Source organism: Anabas testudineus, chromosome 6, assembly GCF_900324465.2.
Source record: "Anabas testudineus chromosome 6, fAnaTes1.2, whole genome shotgun sequence".
NCBI classification, from domain to species: domain Eukaryota; kingdom Metazoa; phylum Chordata; class Actinopteri; order Anabantiformes; family Anabantidae; genus Anabas; species Anabas testudineus.
In genome coordinates this window covers 4,668,466-4,686,498 of record NC_046615.1, presented here as the reverse complement: position 1 = coordinate 4,686,498, position 18,033 = coordinate 4,668,466, and the positions used below count along the sequence as shown (strand labels likewise).

The 18,033-nt window shown below is 42.3% G+C and overlaps 2 protein-coding genes across 2 annotated transcripts in view; both read left to right on the top strand.

Moving 5' to 3' along the window:
• hydin (HYDIN axonemal central pair apparatus protein) overlaps positions 1-5,416 on the top strand; it is a 62,296-nt gene extending 56,880 nt beyond the window's left edge. The window contains exons 80-92 of the mRNA XM_026366147.1: positions 4-173; positions 315-513; positions 700-852; positions 946-1,116; positions 1,310-1,419; positions 1,628-1,850; positions 2,778-2,987; positions 3,119-3,282; positions 3,442-3,592; positions 3,678-3,908; positions 4,015-4,239; positions 4,451-4,732; positions 4,961-5,416. Coding sequence (XP_026221932.1) covers positions 4-173; positions 315-513; positions 700-852; positions 946-1,116; positions 1,310-1,419; positions 1,628-1,850; positions 2,778-2,987; positions 3,119-3,282; positions 3,442-3,592; positions 3,678-3,908; positions 4,015-4,239; positions 4,451-4,732; positions 4,961-5,182 — 2,511 coding nt within the window. The 3' untranslated portion in view covers positions 5,183-5,416. The remainder of the gene's footprint in view (positions 1-3; positions 174-314; positions 514-699; positions 853-945; positions 1,117-1,309; positions 1,420-1,627; positions 1,851-2,777; positions 2,988-3,118; positions 3,283-3,441; positions 3,593-3,677; positions 3,909-4,014; positions 4,240-4,450; positions 4,733-4,960) is intronic.
• Positions 5,417-6,326: 910 nt separating this feature from the next.
• necab2 (N-terminal EF-hand calcium binding protein 2) overlaps positions 6,327-18,033 on the top strand; it is a 97,083-nt gene continuing 85,376 nt past the window's right edge. Inside the window, exons 1-2 of the mRNA XM_026364701.1 lie at positions 6,327-6,653; positions 11,607-11,631. Coding sequence (XP_026220486.1) covers positions 6,327-6,653; positions 11,607-11,631 — 352 coding nt within the window. The remainder of the gene's footprint in view (positions 6,654-11,606; positions 11,632-18,033) is intronic.

Here is an 18,033-nt window from a genome sequence, read left to right as displayed (position 1 = left end):
CAGGTAACGCACGGGCCAACATTTAACTTTGCCATTAAAGGCGGGGCCATACCACCTAGCCTTGAATTCTCCTTCACCAAGTTTAACTTTGGCAAGTGTTTCCTGTTCTGTCCTGGCATGTTGCCGGCCTCCAAGACTCTAGTGATCAGCAACAAGGGCAAACGGGACATCAGGTAATCATGTATCTGTCTTTTTTCACCATGGGTTTATGGAAAGGTGTTTACATAAGAACCTGTTTTTATTCAGCTCTGAATGTGAGAGCTTGAAGAGATAAAATATCTATCCTAATCTGAAAACACCCTGCGTATCCTCAGTATCCAGTGCCAGTTCAGTAACACCTCTTACCTGGAGATGGACTTCCATCCAGATGTTTTAACTCTCGGTGCTGTAATGGAGGTACCACTGACCTTCTATCCTCGTGAGGCAAGAAGATACGATGAAAAGCTCAGCTTCATCTTAAACAGCTGTGTCACAAAACACGTGGAAATATTGGGGCAAGGCATTGAGATGAAGGTGAGGAATCTTTTGTATCAGACACTGATGTCAAAGTTACCACAGTTTAGATTACCAATGTTAACAGAACCCCCTTTTAAACATCTTTTTTTTTACATAATGCAATCCACATCTACTACTGTATATAATCTGTTAAAGCCTGATGCGCTAAATCTCATTGTCCTGGTGTGCATTGTTTGGTTCCAGCTGGAATTGGAGGATCCCAAGCAGAGGAAGGTGAAACTGGGATCTCTAATGTTGGGTCAGAAGGTGAAAAAACAGGTGGTTGTGGTCAATCGCAGCCCTTTGGACCTTTCCTTTACCCTTGTGCTCAACACAAACTCACCACTGGACACAAAGGTATGCAACACATGCATAAAATAGTGGTCAACATTGGTTCACACACAGGAAGCATTCATATTATCTCTACTGTCTTCTGCTCTGTTCCTTCAGGATCTGACATTCAGTCCAGCAGGTGAGCTGAACCTGAAAGCCAGCGGCGGTTCTTGTAATGTTGAGTTCCAGTTCTCACCTCGTCAGCACACACCTCCTTTCACGGCTGAGTTGCAGGCACAGTTTGCAGGCCTGTTACACCCCCTGCTGACCATCCAAGGCTGCTGCCAGGTAGTCTGTGAAGTGAATTTCCTGCTGTTGCAAGTGATGCATGTAGTGTAATTGGTTGTCTTGATTGGCACAACATTTGATTCTGAAGAAGGTTTAAGGTGGTGAAACGTTTTATATGGTCTAATACAACAAACTGAAATACATGGTGTTAAATGAATGTATGTTAACAACTAGCCTCAATTGAAACTGTCAGGGTGTGGAGGTGCAGTTGGACCAGGACCACTTGGCTTTTGGAGCTGTAGTTCAGTGCTGCCAGGCTAGGAAAAGGATTATCATGATGAACACAGGAGACCTTGGTGCCAGGTAAGATTAGATCCTGTAAATTATCCACAGTGATGTTTTTCTACTTATCTGGGTGACAGATAAAAACCTCACAGAGATGCCTGTAGAAACACATCCACATTGGAGCAGACATAGACATATAAATGCAACTACACACAAGTAAAATTTAATCAGAAATGTTCACATATTGAACATATTACCTATGTCCTGCTCTATATTTTGTAACCAGATTCCAGTGGAGAACAAAAAATTTTCCTCCAGAGTTGACCATCTCGCCGTCTAAAGGTTACATCTGTCCGGGCATGGAGGTTCCGTTTGAAGTGACTTTTTCCCCTGAAGAACTGAATAACGACATAAGATACGAGAACCTATCTTGCTCCGTCGAGGGCTCCTCTTCAATCGTCACACTCACTGTGACGGGCTCTTGCATTGTAGCCTCCACTAGCAAAGAGGTGGGATTGATACACTTCATTTTTGTTTAATATAATGTTGTGTAGTTGCAGAAAATCTACAGTACATATGTGATGATTGGAGATTTTTTCATTTGGGGTTTTGGTGAATGATGATGCACCACACTTGATCTGCAGTGTGTGCTCTTTTTTTTTTTACCTAAATTAAATTGATTTGCAGGGGAACACTAGAGCTATAAGTCAAATCAAGGTCACTTTTAATCTAACTGTGATTGCCATTAAAAAGTAAAGAAAGGCTAATGCATGCATCTTGATTTGTGTTATAAGTGATACAGCATTAACACTTACAATGTATTCTTGTCTTCATCTGTTGGTACAAAAGAATAGATGACAGATATTTGGGGATGACATAGCAATTTCCAAAGCTATCAGTGAAGTGTCACATTATTGTTAATATTTTCACAACAATGCTTTAATATGTACACTGCTGTCATGAAGTAGGGCTGAACAGTTTTATATTGGTTAACCTATTATTAGATTTTATTTATGTACCACAGATTAAATAGCAATGTAACAAACTTAAAGCTTAGTATTTTTGGTACGGATCCTAAGGCCTCTCAAGTAGACATGAAATCCAAAAGCTACCTCGTCAGCAGTGTAGTCTGTTACTTTAACGATGTAAAAACTCCTGAGTCTGATAATGTGGGAGATTGATTGGGCACTTTTTCAAATAAAGAGCGTTGACAGATTTAAAGATCACTGAAAAATCGGTTTCAATTAGCTGATTAACTGCAAAGGCTTGTGCAAAAGGCCTTTAGCAAATGACTGATGTTCTCATGTATTTAAAGGAAGTTAACATTGATTATTTCTCTAGTTTTTTTTAACTTTTAAGTTTTCAGTGATAGTCATCACCTGTAATGTAGATGACTTCATAATTATTCCCTGCCGCTGTCTTCTCAATGTCTCCAGGTGGTGAATTTTGTGTGTCCAGTGCGTGGCTCTCACACTCAGACTCTGTCAGTGTTCAACCCCACAAACCAGCGTTGCAGCATCAGACCAGTCATTGAGGGTGAGCAGTGGAGTGCCGTGCCCTTCCTCACCCTCGAACCCCTCCAAAACAAGACATATGAGATCACCTACCGACCGCTGACCATGACCACCGATGGAAAGAAACACCTGGTACAGGAGCACTACGATATGATCAGACACAATGATCTGCGGGCTGTTCTGCAGTGCCACTTGTATACAAAACAAAATGGTGTAATTAATTCTCAAGCATTAACTTGTTATTCATCACTTTATTTCCCCAGGGATCAGCTTTTTTCTCCTTCCCTGATGGCACAGCTATGCTGTACTCCCTGCAGGGAACTGCTGATCCTCCAAAGGCAGAGAACATCATTGTGCATGAACTGCCTGCAAAGACTCAACACACAGAGCTGCTCCCTGTGCGCAACTGGCTCTCTAAGCAACAGCGGTAAAATACATACATACTTCTTAGATAACAACAGTGCAACAGTAAATAGGATAATCAAAAAAACACTTTTTTTTTAACCATCAATAAAGAAACATATTTGTTAAAGTGGATCCATTCATGGTCCATAATTCAGATGTAAAGTGATGTTTCTGTGCTCAGGTTCCATGTGCTGATGGAGATCCTGAAGCCTGACAAACCAGATGCTACAGTGTCTCTCAAGGGTCTTGAGTACATTGATGTCCCTGCTCTGGACAGGAGAGACTACAAGATGTCTTTCTTTACATACAGAGAGGGGCAGTGCAACACCAGGGTTTGATCACACACATTTTTAACTTCAAATCTGAATGCGTTTTTGAAACCTGCCGTCACATCAACCCTTTATTGTTTCTCCTCAGGTGACGTTTCATAATGAGGTGACAGGCGAGTACTTGTTCTACCTCGCTACGTTCAAGGCCACATCACCAGGGGTCTTGTCTACCATTGAGCTGGTGACCACTGTCCGTCGGACAGTCTCAGCCACTGTACAGGTGGAGAATCCCCTGACCATGGCCACCTGCCTCACTACAGAGTGTAAATGTGCTGACATCAGTGCCCCACTTCAGCACACCGTGCCAGGACAGTCTAAGGTGGAAACAGAGTACAGATTCACCTATACTATATCAAGAAATACAGCTGTGTGTTCTTAAACAAACTTTAGCTGAAGGTCTGTGTGTGCATATATCCTTTCTTTAGAGTTCTCTGACCTTCGAGTACCAACCTCTGCGTTCCGGCGAGTCTACATCGCGGCTGACTCTGTTCAGCAATGAACTGGGCTACTTCCACTATGATCTGCTTCTCAAAGCTCTTCCCCCACCACCAGAGAAAACCGTCCAGTTTAGTGCTTCACTTGGGGGCAGTCACTGTGTTCATGTTAAGTTCACCAACTATTCCCGCTCCAAAACAGAATACACATGCAAGGTAGGAGAATGTCTGGTGAGTTAGAGCTTTTTAAATGAATTCTAGGAGCATCTGATGCTCTTGTTATGCTGTATGTTTGGGTCTGGTCTCACTTTCTCTTGTATTATTTTTTTATATTTTGAATAGTATTTTAGTTTGTGTGTTCTCAAAATTCAGTGACACAGGTACTGGGTAACTTTTTGATCCTCTTCTTGTTATCTCTTTCCTCTAGACTAATTGCCCAGACTTCACTGTAGAGAAAAGTGTTAGTGCTCCACCAGGCTTCCAAGCAGGGTCAGAGGCCAGCGTTGAGGTTTGTTTTGAGCCTCATCAACTGGGGGAAGAGAGAAGCCAGCTCAGCCTGTCTTCAGGAACTGGTGGTGAATATATCTTTCCCTTACATGGGATCTGCCTCCCTCCCAAAGCCCAGGGCCCATTTAGTGTCAGGGCTGGTCGCAACATCACCATCCCCTTTAAGAACGTGTTCCTGCAGACTACTGCTTTCTCTTTTCAGGTAAACAACAGGTAGAACTTTGTTCATAACATTTTCAAAGAGGCTCAGATGAAGAACAACAATCAAATGTCAAATATCTGGAGAAGAAACAGTGTAACTGACAATGAAAGTGACTTCAGAATTTCAATACATGCATACGATTGTTACAAAATGTTACAGTTCTATCAATTTACTTCACTTCCTGTTATAACTGTATTTGATCTAACCAAAGCTTTACCCTTCTCCTAGCTGGACAATCCCTGTTTTACTGTCAAGGGGGTGGACACCATGCTCTCCAAAAAGACACAAAACATTATGGTGTCATTTGAGGCCCCTGCAAGTGGCCCTCCGGGGCCATGGTTTGGCAAGCTGACCATCTCCACCCAGCGCTCTGAAGGCCTCTGCAAGCCTTGCTCGTGGGTCTATTACTTGAAGGGCTACCGCCCTGAGTCACCTCAGCGAGACATGTGACCACAACAACACATGTAGATGACTGAATAAGTGCAAATAGGCATTTGTACTATTTCCTGTGGAATTTTGTATCAAATTTTAATTTTGTGTAATTTTTTTTTTGTTTTGTCAAAATATTTAGTCAAACAATGTTAATGCCAAGAATACCAGCCAAAAGTGCCCTGTGTGTATTTATGTGGTTTAAATAATTAGTTGTCACAAGTGTGTCCATGAATTAATAATTAACTCAATAAATCCTGCAGGAAAAAAAGAAACACCCAGTGCTGTTATTGCAGACTCATTTCCACATGGGGGCAATCATGTCAAGTAATTCCACAATGTTCTTGTTCTCCAGCGATGAGAGAAGATAGATAATTTACCTGACTTTTCTTTTGCTCATTCAGAAAACATGAGTGTTAAAGTATCAACCATCCACCAGGACTTAATATGTTCGAACCACCCTATGTGCTGTTAGACACCCAGCACCTCCCAGGAAAGACTGACTCCTCAGCTGAAAGGGCAGAGCTGGGAGAGACGCTCATTACCAAAGGTTAGATCTGCCACATCACCCACGCGAACACACACACACGCACACACACACCAACATGTAAACCTCTAATGAGGAGCCAGGTGACAATTTAGGAGACTCCAAAAGAAAAAATCCTCTGATCCTCCCATTGGGACACAGCAAGCCACACAAGACCGGGGGCTCACATCTCCTGCTGCGAGTGTTTAAAAGACCGAAGGGAAGTGTAACATCGTCTCTGTTGAGATTATACAATAAACGAGAGAGTGAGCAAAGAGGATGTAATCCATTTTCTCACATTCCTCAGCTTGCTTCTGGACAATAAGCCCACAGGACTGATGCCATATGGCATTAATTTACTGAGAAAACTGAGAAATTAAAAATAACTGCAGTTTAATACTTAATAAAGCATGGGAGACACAATAAAGTGCAATAGAGTGACTGGAAACCCTGCAACCCACAGAGTCAGGATGGAGTGATCATGTTTCATTAGATACTGTAGATAATAGTGGGGGTGTGTAGGATGTGTTGGGTGGGTGTGTTTTGAGGTGGGTGATGTGATGTAAGAAAGGAGGTGGGGGGGTGTGAGCCTCTCTCTCTCCCCCATAGAGCGCAGCATGAGCGCTCCGCAGCAAAAGGATGTGTGAGCAGGCAGCGCGCTACTGTAGGGACGGAGTCCACAAACTGCTCAACAAAGAACAAGCCAAACTTCGAGCCCAGGAAAGCCGCGAGCAGCCGAAACCCGTAGCCGGTCAGGACAGCGAGTCCGCGACGGCAGCGCAGTCCGGAAACAGCGGCGCACAGCCCGGTGGAATCGACGGGCTCGTCCGCTGGATCGTCACCAAAATGAGCGACAACAAGAACATCTCCAGCCGGGAGTACGCCTCCAGCAAGGAGGAGGTGGCCGTGGCACAGGAGCAGTTCTTCGCCCCGGAACCGCGGAGAGGCATCTCCGTTATTTTGGATGTGAGTATAGAGACGCACCAGGCAGCGGTCAGCGTGACGGGTCGGGAGGGAGGGAGGGTGCGCGGGATGAACAGTAACAGTAACAGTACGGAGCGGTGCAGTGCGCACTTACGCACAGAGACGATGCTGCACTTTGCTGCTGGCTGGTCCGAGCTCTGCCCGGTTAACAGACTCTTCAAGAAGCATTTTACTGTGGGAGATCAAACACATGCAGCGTTTCCAGATTTCTACTTGTCGATCCGTTTTTTCATATTGACCATACTGTTCTAAAGCTTTTTATAATATTACATCAATCCAAAACATAAAAACAAATCAGTGCAGTGTCTTTTCATCATGGTTTACTGTTCTTCCAAAGTAAGTACGACGCGCACCGACGCACCTCCCCTCTCAGTAGCTACATCCACAGTAAAAGCAGTACCAGTAAATCCGATTCTTCAAACCCTTTTATCACAACACTTGAATTATTCATGAAAATGTCTTACTACCACATGGTATTGATCCCGTGTTACTTTCCCAGCCCAACATTTGATCTCACACAGACGCGGGCTTCTCGTACTGGAAGTGACAATTACGCATGTCCATTTAGGTCAGCTCAGTAACACTGCTGGGTTCCTGATGTTCACCGCCCCTCTGTCCTCCCCCAGGAGATCAGCTGTTGTTGCATTAATGGTTTAATGGGGTAGAAAATAAAAGAGAAAAGTAGTTCACTTTATTCAGACCTCAACCCCGATCCAAATAGACTGGGAAACTGATAAAGAGGGGGTCCACGGAAGACTAATTATGATATTATGATCAAGACCAGAGGGCCAATGTATCCTAGTACCCTAGTAAACTAATTCTGTGCTTGTGTGTGAGTGTGTAGGGGGGTTGATTGGGGGCCTATAACCTAATTTGCTGTTTATACAGCCTCCATGAAGAAGAGACTGTCCACTACCTGTTTTCATTAGCTGTGGTCAGAGCCAGAAGTGGTTCTCTAATCATTAGGTTTTCCAGTCTCTGACACCTGAGTGCTGATGTTCTCCTATGTTTTTAGGAAGGGCCAGGAAACATTGTCCTAAATGAGATTTCTTACTGGACGTTTCCTGTTTCTCCAGGATTCTTTCCTTTTTTCTTTTTTAACTGATGTCCTGATCCTGACGGTTGTCTGATTATTGCCACAGTCATTGGATGATGAACAATTCAAACCACACCTTCTAACATCTGCACTAAACGTTGAAATGTTAATCACTTTTCTATTTTCATTATATTTTTCCTAATGATTGACCCCAGCATCAGTAGAAGAAGCAAAAGTCGGCTCTGTGTGATTGGTGTGTGTGTGTGTGTGTGTGTGTGTGTGTGCACCTGCAGAAAGCATTGTCCTCATTAAATCCTCTCTACTCGCTTGTTTCTCTTCATTTGCTGTTGCTTTATTATCTTGTCTGATTCCCACATTCACCTTTCCTTTTCATTCTTTTCAACTCCTTTCATCCTGTGTCCTCTCCTCATCTCCTTTCCTTTTTGCCTCATCTCCTTTCCTCCATATCCTTCATATCTTCCCCTTCTCTCTCTTCTTGCCAGGCCAAGAAAACATCCATTCTTAATAAGGTTAGGAGAAGGATGCAGCCTTCTCTCGCCCTCTGTCGCTCTCTTCTGTTTCTGTTTTGTTCTGTCTTTTCTGTCCTTTGCTGTCTCTCATTTCGCGTTCCTGTTACAACTCTCTGCACACATAAACACACACGCCGCCTCCTCGCCCCGCAACACTGTTCCCTCCTCTCCAAAAGCTTGTCTGTTTCCAGCAGCTCCAGAGTTGGCTGTTTTCTGTGGAGCTGAGTGCGCCCCAGGGTGCAGCTGGAAAGCAGAACAATGCAGAGCAGCTTGTCATTTGGAACGCAGCTCGTCTCAGCAGTTAATGATTCTCACTTTGGCCCGTTCGGATGGATGCGGCCGCTGCCTGAGTGCACCACTTACAGTTTTACAAGCCATTAAGATGAGGTGTGAAGACCTATAGATTATTTTATCTTTTTTTTTCATGTGCGAAAAACCAGAATTATAATTACACTCATTATCCTGATGATTTTGAACTGGGCATCAGCCATTACTGTTGTCTGTGTTGCCCACTGACTTTGCCTTTGCTTAATTAAAACGTCAGATAATAGTGGAATGCCAAAATCATGTTCAGAGCCACTGGGTGTTCTTTCAATAGTTTGTTTTATGCAATAGTCAAACAACCAATACTTCTGCATGATTCATTTAATATATTAAAAAGATTGCAGATTCCTTTTCTGTTGCTTTCTGTATACATTGTGTCGCTTATACTTGAACCAACCATAACATTTGAACAGTACCATGCTTCTTTCTTCACTCCCATTCTCAGTTCTCACAGTGAAAGTTAGTGAAAAGTCTTCAGGTACATTTTTAGGTGAGAAAATCTCTGCTCCAGTTTTGTTCTCAAGTTTGATGGAAGGGAATATTTGTACTTCACAGACTTTCACATCCAGCCTGTATAATGGGGCTAATGGACTTCACCCCAGATCTATCCTTTTAGTACCACTCACGTCCCCCATGTGAAAGTGTCTGAATGAATGGTTGCCAGTTTTGTCCTTCTCAACGAGCAGTTACAGCTACAAAAAGAGGGAAACGCTGCCAAACATCCGCAGAAGATCTCTCCAATACACCTGCACTGATTTAGTTTCACACTATTAACCTAAATTAGTCAGTGTGCAGACACAAACACACACTTGCACACAAGTGCGCTGTAACTTTGTGCGTCTCCCTCTCACATTCTTTCTGTCAGTCTGCTCATTTCATCTTTTGCATCCCCCTCACTGTTTTTTTTCTTTCTCTGCCTTCCACCTTGTCATTGTGCTGTGTTCTGACACTTGTTGTCAGCAGGAACCGTTCATATCGCCATCTGAAACAGTGATGAAAGCACCAGACCTGCCACTCTCAATTTCATAAGGAGTGAAGCTCTCACTGAAGCTATAGTGTGTGTGTGTGTGTGTGTGTGTGTGTGTGTGTGTGTGTGTGTGTGTGTGTGTGTGTGTGTGTGTGTGTGTGTCCGAATACGTACACGACGTGGCACGTGCACGTAAGCATTGATAAACTGTAGGTCAGTGGGTTGTGTGTGTGTGTGTGTGTGTGTGTGTGTGGTTGTGTGGGAAAGAGCCATGAAGGATAGGACTTGGTTTTGGAGTTAGGATTAGAATCAGTGTTCGATGTAGGTTAAGTTAAAGAGCTAGAAAAGCTTTGACTTCATTTCTTTGTCCTCATTGTTATAAAACTGTAAGAAGACAAACACGTGTACACAATGTTTGAGTTTCTCACAGTCAGAAACCTTTCGGTTCTGTTGCTTCTAACAAGTCTTTCCACACACTACTGCACCTTATCAGGCTGAGCCACACTTTGTTTCTGAATGTGTGTGTTCTTTAAACTCAGGGCTCTGTTTTCCTGCAGGTTCAATGACAGGTTTGGGGAAATGCAGTTTTTACCACAGTTGTCTTTGTGCCTTGTCCATTTTTTTTGCATCTGCACCTCTTTGACAGTTTTTTTGACACCAAACAAATGTGTTTGCATTCATTTAGTTGGTTAGTAATGGCTTAGGCTGTGTTTGTAGTGATTACGCAGCACACTCTAATTTTGGCACAGACCCACACCCACACACACACCTCTCTATAAAGAAAAACCCCTCCCGCTCATGTGGCCTCTCTCTTTGTTCTTCCTTTTGTCTTTCTTACTAAAATGTATCCTTCACCTTTTCATTCTTAACCACACATGTGGCGCTGTAGTTGAACTCAGTATGGTACGTGATGGTCTGCACCTGAACTACTGTATCCACCTACTTGAAAATCATTTTTCGTCATTAAATGTTGTGCTTCAGTCGAAAAATATGATGCATCAGAACATAACTCATCCAAGGCAGGAATGTATGTTTTAATAAACAGGGTTGGGACTCAAAAAGCCCTGCTTGTTTTTCATCTATCCCTGTCCTACCCACAGCTGACTACCTGGATCAGGTGTGTTCTTCCAGCTTCTGATTGACTGACCTCATTTGATTCAGACAGGGATAGATGAAAAACAGGGGATGGGGTCCTTGAGGACCATTGCCTCAGTTATATGTGTTGATTTGTAAACTTACAACAGAAGTATTACAGGGTGCTGAACTGACAGTAATAGGCATAAAAAAATATTTGTTGTAGCTTTTTGTATCCTCTAAATCTTCTAAAGCAAATCTTTTACAGTATACACTGTTATTTAGCATTTTGATCTTTTTCTGAGTTTTAGATGAAACTTGAGAACAGGATATGAACATATTGCACCCAATAAGGAAACAGCTGGTACAGTTCTTCCACCAAATCACAGATGAAAACTATGACTGATTATTATACCTGATTAATCTAATATTTGTTAAAAATATGTTGAAAGTTAAGTATTTAATGCCATACACAGATTCTAATATTGTTCCCTCTATATTTTTAAATCAAGCAACAGCTCATAGTGATTATGTTTTGGGGTTGTATGTTCACACTGTTATTCTTTTGAGTTCAATGCTTTTTTGCTCTCAAGGATGAACTGTTTACATTTTGGTGGTCAAAGGTCAACGTTATTGTGACCTCATGTCTGTCCCATTCTCATCAATGCAATATCTGGGGGGACCTGGAGGGAATTTCATTACATGTGTCTCAAACATCCTCTTGGACTCCTGGATCAACTGATTAGAATATGAGTCTGGGCAGACATACACACATAAGGTGGTAATTCTAAATCACAAATATGGTGAAGTCTTTGTGTTCACATTGTCTAAGCACCTGTCACTAAGAAGTAATTCTTCAGAGTTTTAGAGTTTGAATCGAATGAACCTGTGCTCATTTACTAGTTTTTATACAGTATTGACCTTTAACCCTTTGTGTACTTGCAGCAGCTCGTGGCGGATACCTCTACTTCTACTAACGTCGCTGTCTCACTTTGTGTTCACAGATTTTCAGGAGAGCTGACAAAGATGGTGAGTGAATTAATGGACTGTGTTCATTTGCATCTTAACCACTGACATCATTCAATGATCCATTACACAATCCTCTAATCAGTAATTTTAGAGCATACATACTATCGACACATTAGTCTCAGTTAAGAAATCTGACACAGGAAAATGCACCAGTGTCAGTTTCATAGATTTCGATGCAGCTTGCATCTTCAGTTAACAAACATGCCTTTACTGAAATACTTTGGCTTTGCTGAGTTTTCTGACAGCTGATTGTGTTTCAATACAGACATGAGATGTGTTGTCTCCGAGGCCTTTAGTTCAGCAGGAAACTACAGAGTGGTAAACACTGTCTGTCTGCTGTCTGAGCTGCAGTGTGTTGTATTTTTAGCACGATGGGACATTAAAGTGTTTTAAAGGGGAAAGTTTATATTGCTGTGTAACTGTGCCAGTGAGCAGTTTGTTTATCCTCTCTGGCATCCCATGTACTGCTACTTTTTTTATTTTCTTCTTTCCCTTTACATCTGCTCCTGCTCTATTCGTCTTCACTCGTCCTCATCCTCTCCCTCCTCGCCTCTTTTATCCCATCTCTGTGTCGTTGACAAAAAAAGAATTGAACTAATGAGGAAACAGCCTAAAAAGCTTTGCTTTCATAGCAGCCAGATGGTCATTTGCTCCTCCTGTGTGTTTGTGTGTTTGTGTGTGTGTGTGTGTGTGTGTGTAGGGGGTTCCTCTACTATCCAAACTGATTACTCTCCTTTGCCTTCTCTGCCGTTACCAAGCTGCATCTCCACAAAGAAGATATCTGTTCTTTTAAATGTGCACTATCGTGATGGTTTTTATAGCTGTTGCTCACTCATCTGTTGAGCTTAGCTTTGTTAGCTGTGTGTGTGTGTGTGTTATTTGTGTGTGCAGATACACGCTGCATAAATTCCATTTATCTATTGAAGTTGGAGACAAGTGAACATAAACAATTTTTACAGATGATTTCGCTCTTGACTTCACTGCTGTAGCCGGCGTTCTTATCCCACTTAGGGTTATTGTGAGAGTTCATTGTGGCTTTACAGCAGACTGTGGCATCAGCTGTCAACATTTTAATGTGTGCTCTTCCTAATTACCAACTGCTTAGCTACAGAACGTCAGTTAAGACACAGCAAAATTTGTCTTTCCCGTGTCACACTGATCGTATCTTTAACACAGAGTAGCTGAAACAACCATACCGCCGCTCTTTCTCCATCACGAACGAGCTGTAGGACGGCATCCAACTTCACGTCTCTTGGGGTGTTTCTACCCCAACTCCACAGCTACAAACTGCCTTTAAAGAGGCCGATATAAGTGTGGCTGGGTTTGGAGCTTCAGTACAGAGCGGAAGAAAAGGGAGCCTGAGAGTCAGTGAGGAACAAAGAGAGAAGAAGCAGAGATGGTTATAATGGAGAAACGTAGTTATTTGATGTATGGAGCGCAGGCTGAGAAGAAGGAACCAGCGAGCATGAGCTGAAGTAGAGCTATTTTTATCCTCCTCTTTCTCCTGGGAGAAGACCGGGGAACTGTTTTAATGAGTGAGAGCAAGAGAGAGAAAGGAGATGGTAGCAGGGAGAGCAGAGAATTTTAAAAAAGAGAGGAAGGTGCAGGGAGGGGGAGATTGACAGAAGGAGATGCAGGAGGTGGCAGAGTCTAAAAGGCAGAGGCGGCTAAGAACAGAGGGAAAGAGAAAGAAGAGCAGGGTGAGGAGAGGAGGAGAAGAAGCGAGGGAATACGAGCGAGAGCCTCGTATATTTGACAACGGGGCAGTAATTGAGGTTTAATTGGCTGAATTCTGTCTTTACATTTGTAGCACATATTTCAGGGCCAGCCTTTCTGCCCTCAAGCTGCTGAAACAGCAAGCCAGAGAGAGAGAGTGTGTGTGTGTGTGTGTGTGTGTGTGTGTCCACGTCTACTGCAAATACAAGTAGCAAGCATCAGTGAGTGTTGCAGCGTGTGATAGAAGTGTATGAATATGCCTGAGCTTGCATGTGTATTTAGTGAGCTGTATCTGCGTCAATCCTCGGTGTTTCTTACAATTAGCACGTCTGATTCCAAGCTATTGTTGTGTTGTTATGAAGCTAACAGAGTGTTTCAGTAGCCATTCATTCTCTGAGATGGTTGGATCATGACATGAAGTCAGGTGGAGGTTTACGACAGTTTACTTTTCTTACTGTGTTTATTAGTTTGTTTCATTTGTTTCCCTTTTACCAGAAAGGATGTTTTTTAGGACCAGTTTCACAATTCATTTTGAAGTGGTGCCATACGGGGCTCAGGACATATGCCTCACTCCTTTAGTTTGAGTTTTCCTCAGGTCAGTTATTTGATTCCAGTTCCTGAACATACTTTTCTTTTAGTTCATGATAATAACCCTGCAGAGCTCCACCGTGGGGCAGTGTTCAGTCCTCTGTGTTCAAACGCCGCTTCTCTTCTATTCCCTCTGTGCCTGTGTGGGTTTCCTCTGGGTACTCTGGTTTCCTTCCACATATCGATGCATGCAGGTCATTTGGTGACTCAGAATTTCCAGTAGGTGTGAATACAGGTGAATGTTTTGTTTCTATGTGTTGGCCCTGTTAGTCCGGCCTCTCACCCATATCTACCCCTGAGACTGAGGGATAAGCGGCATACATGATGGATTCTAACTCTCCTGGGACACAGAGCCATCAGGGATGTAACACTGTTTTTCCTCATGATGACCCCTGACCACTCATGTAGATGTAGATTTAAAGTACCTTCAAAATTCCTACAGTGGAATAAAAAAAGCAGTTTCAATGTGATGTACTGCACTATGTACATTAAGGAGAAAATATAGTAGTGTGATGTTTGACCTGATATGATGATGCCAAATGGCAGTGACATGTGTCCAGATTGTCAGCTGGAGCTTTAGGAAACAGCTGAATACTGCTCTGTTTGTAGTGAACGGGTGCAGCAGGGAGAGATTCTGCACACATCACAGGAGCTGTCTAATTATGTGATGTAACTGCAAACACCTGATTGGCTGAATCCTGGGCGTGTCAGGTCTTTGACTGATCTGATTTTGACGTGATCTAATGAGTTACAGAGAGAAGATTCTCACTACATGTTGGATTTTAACAGAGACACTGACACCGGGACACATGGGTAAATTTTGGATCTGTATCCTCATCAGTTAGTGGGTGGGTTTTTTTTTTTTTTCTTGCCTCTTGCCTTGTGACTCATTAGCCATCTGCTAATTATCATCACAGTGTTTGACATAAAGACAGAAAACAGACGGAGTTTAGGGAGGCTTGTTTATCCATGCTGTCTGGATTACAGAGTTACGGCTTAAGGCAAACAGGAGGTTGCAGCCGCCTCTGTTCGGTGTGGCCAAACAGAGTTCTTCACTGTTACATTAACGAAACCCACTTCCTCATTGTGGTTGTGTTTTGTTGCGAGATTGGATGTAACTGTCATTCCTCCGTCTCCTCAGTGTCATGTGAGAAATTAAACTTACCTCCATGAAAGCTGGAACTCCTTAGTAGAGATCACACTTAAAACCAACCCAGTCTCATCCCTCTACTAATCCAGCCTTTGAATAATGCAAATTAGATTTCACACTAAATTACACACAGCAGGACATACAGTCAAATAAAGAAAAAAGACTCTGCAGAGTGTAAACCATCTCAGGATGATATGTATTTTAAGGAAAGCGCACTCCTGGCCATAACAAGCTTCTGTTCATATCTTGAGACTGCAAACTAAGCGTGATGCGTGTTCGCTGTACCAGCATCTCTGACTGCTTTAAACTTGGCACCCTCTATTTTTTTTATTTATTTATCAGCTTCACCAAGCTGTTCTTGATGAATTTATCCTCTGCAAATCCCTTTGTCACATCTCTTTGGTGCTCAGATAACTGTCACTGTTGTTTGTGAACAGTAGCTCCAGTAACTGCACGCTGCCACGGCTAAAATATAATACAGCGAGATTTAGCTTGAAAATTGGCTTTACGTTTTTGTGACAGTTGTAATCATGTCATCACTCGACTGCCGTGGTTTCACTTCCAGGCACTCTGGATCCATCATTATGTATTATAATACACTCAGTGGTTCTCTCAGTCGTTATATTATAATATATATTTCAAGTCATTTCTTCAAACTAAGCAACTTTTTGTGCAGAGACGCTGTTTCTCAGTGAATAACCGAGTCTCTTTGATAAACTGTTGACCGCAAACTGTCTTTGCAAGCTCCGAGTTTTTTTTTTTAGAGGATAATCTGCAGGAGTGGTTTTCAGACAGTTATTGGATAGAAGTCAATGGTCTAAATAAATCTTTTAATTAAAGAATGCATTTTTGGGTTGTCCGTTCATATCTCAGGAATGTCTGGAGGGAATTCCATTACGTGTGGCACAAATATCCACCTTAAACTCAAAGAAGAACTGATGGAGGCAAACAACCACAAGGTGGTAATTGTAGTCCCATTGCATAAGCAGCTAATTGATTGGTTAACTTTGATTCGCTTGCTAAGTGAAATCATGTACACAGTCCAGAGAGAACAGAACCTCTGAGACATGTTCCCTTGTTAGTTTGTCAGCTGCATCATTCACAATCAAGCCTGCTGTACATCACCAAGCCCGAAGCGGTGCCTATTTTACACATGAAGGAATTTCATCTAGGAAATTCTGGCTTGAATTGGCAGACCCAAATTCTTTTTTCAATCTTTTGTCTTCCTGGCTGTCATATTGCTGAATATTTGTACACCGGTAATGTTCAGCATCATGAGGCAAGCTGTAGGCACTCAGACGTTTGTGGCACAACTGTCAAGTCTTTACAGGAACACAGACACGAGCAAGGAGGCAAATGTGGGCAAATTGACTAATGACGAGAAACTAGACTAACACAGAATGAGAGAAGTGGAGAGCAGCTTAGAACAAGATAAAATAAAAGATGCTGGCAAGAAACTGAGAAGCTTTGGACACATGGGGGTAATAGAGGGAAAGTGGGAGGTAAAGGAGGATGCATGCTCGATATGAAGCTATAGTCAGATGCAAAGCGGGCTAGTAATGGCTACTTTAAGTACTGAGCTTCAGAGGTGTTTATGCACTACAACATCATTAAATATGGTTGTATGTGCTATTTATTTATATACACATTCACCTGAATTCTAAAGTCTCTGACTGGAAAAGACTGTTAGTTTGAAAGAAAAGCAGAAAATGGTGCAATGTGCAACCAAATTATCAACATGATGTGTTATGCATGAACATTAAGTCTCCATCTGTTATCACGAGTAGAAGGATTTAACTGAAAACAGTAAAACATTTGGCTCATTCAGACGCTGCAGCCCATCAGTCAGTCACTCAGTCAGCCAGTCAGTCAGTCAGAATGGTGTCATGTGTATCTAATTACTTGCAGTCTTTAATCACTGACATGGTTGCTAACAAGCCCCAGAGTGCCACACACCGAAGGAGACAGACAGAGGTTGAGAAACTAGAAGGGGCTTTCTGGTGGGACTGTGTTACATAGAGACAAGTTTAAATGTAACATAAACATATCCACCATGTAAAATAAGTGGATGAAAATGACTGAGCTTGTGAGTGATTCAGCAGCTATTCATTCTGTCTAATTATGTGATGTAACTGAAAACACCTGATTGGCTGAATCATGGGAGCTAGAACTGTGAAACTAAAAACTGAGCTAAAACATAAAAATATATATTTAAAAAATATTTTGGGGCATTTGTCTCCTTTCAAAGTTGGACAGTATAGTAGAGGAGAGAGAGAGAGAGGAAGAAAAGTAAAGGCTAGAAAGTTGTCTTGTGCAACAGTTATCTGAGAGTGTGTTGGCTGCAGGGTTGTAGACGGGTGGCTGGTTGTTCTCAAGTTAATTAAAAGCCTGTACGGTGCTGGAACACTGAACTCATATCCAATCTGCTGTGCACAGAGTTGGACTTCAGCTGAGTGACAAACATAGAAACATAAACTCTCTTTCTGTGTGACCTCACTTATTTCAGATTAGTTTAGTTTTGACGAACACGGATCTTCACCCATTAAATCAACAGTATGTCACCACCAGAAGCCTTAAGAACTTTGCCACTTTATCAGTCATATCTTTATCATATCATCCTATTTTAAAGCCAGTGCTATATCAGCTTCATACTAAGGAACTGTCTGTGAGTCCTGTCTTTATTCTAAGCTCACCTAACTGTCTGCGGAAGGTCAAGAAAGAGATTTTCCCAATACTTATGAAGGCCATGAGCAGAATAACAAGCAATAATAGTAACAAAGTTGTTTGACAGTCTGCAGGTGTTGCTGCAGATCTGAACTTTCCACTTTGAATTAGCAGGGAGTGACTTACATTCTGTGTTTTTCCAGCGTGATAATCTAATGTTATCTTTGTGGACACCTGGTACACAACACTACCCCTGTCGTGTTCAGTAAGTTTCAGATTCTAGT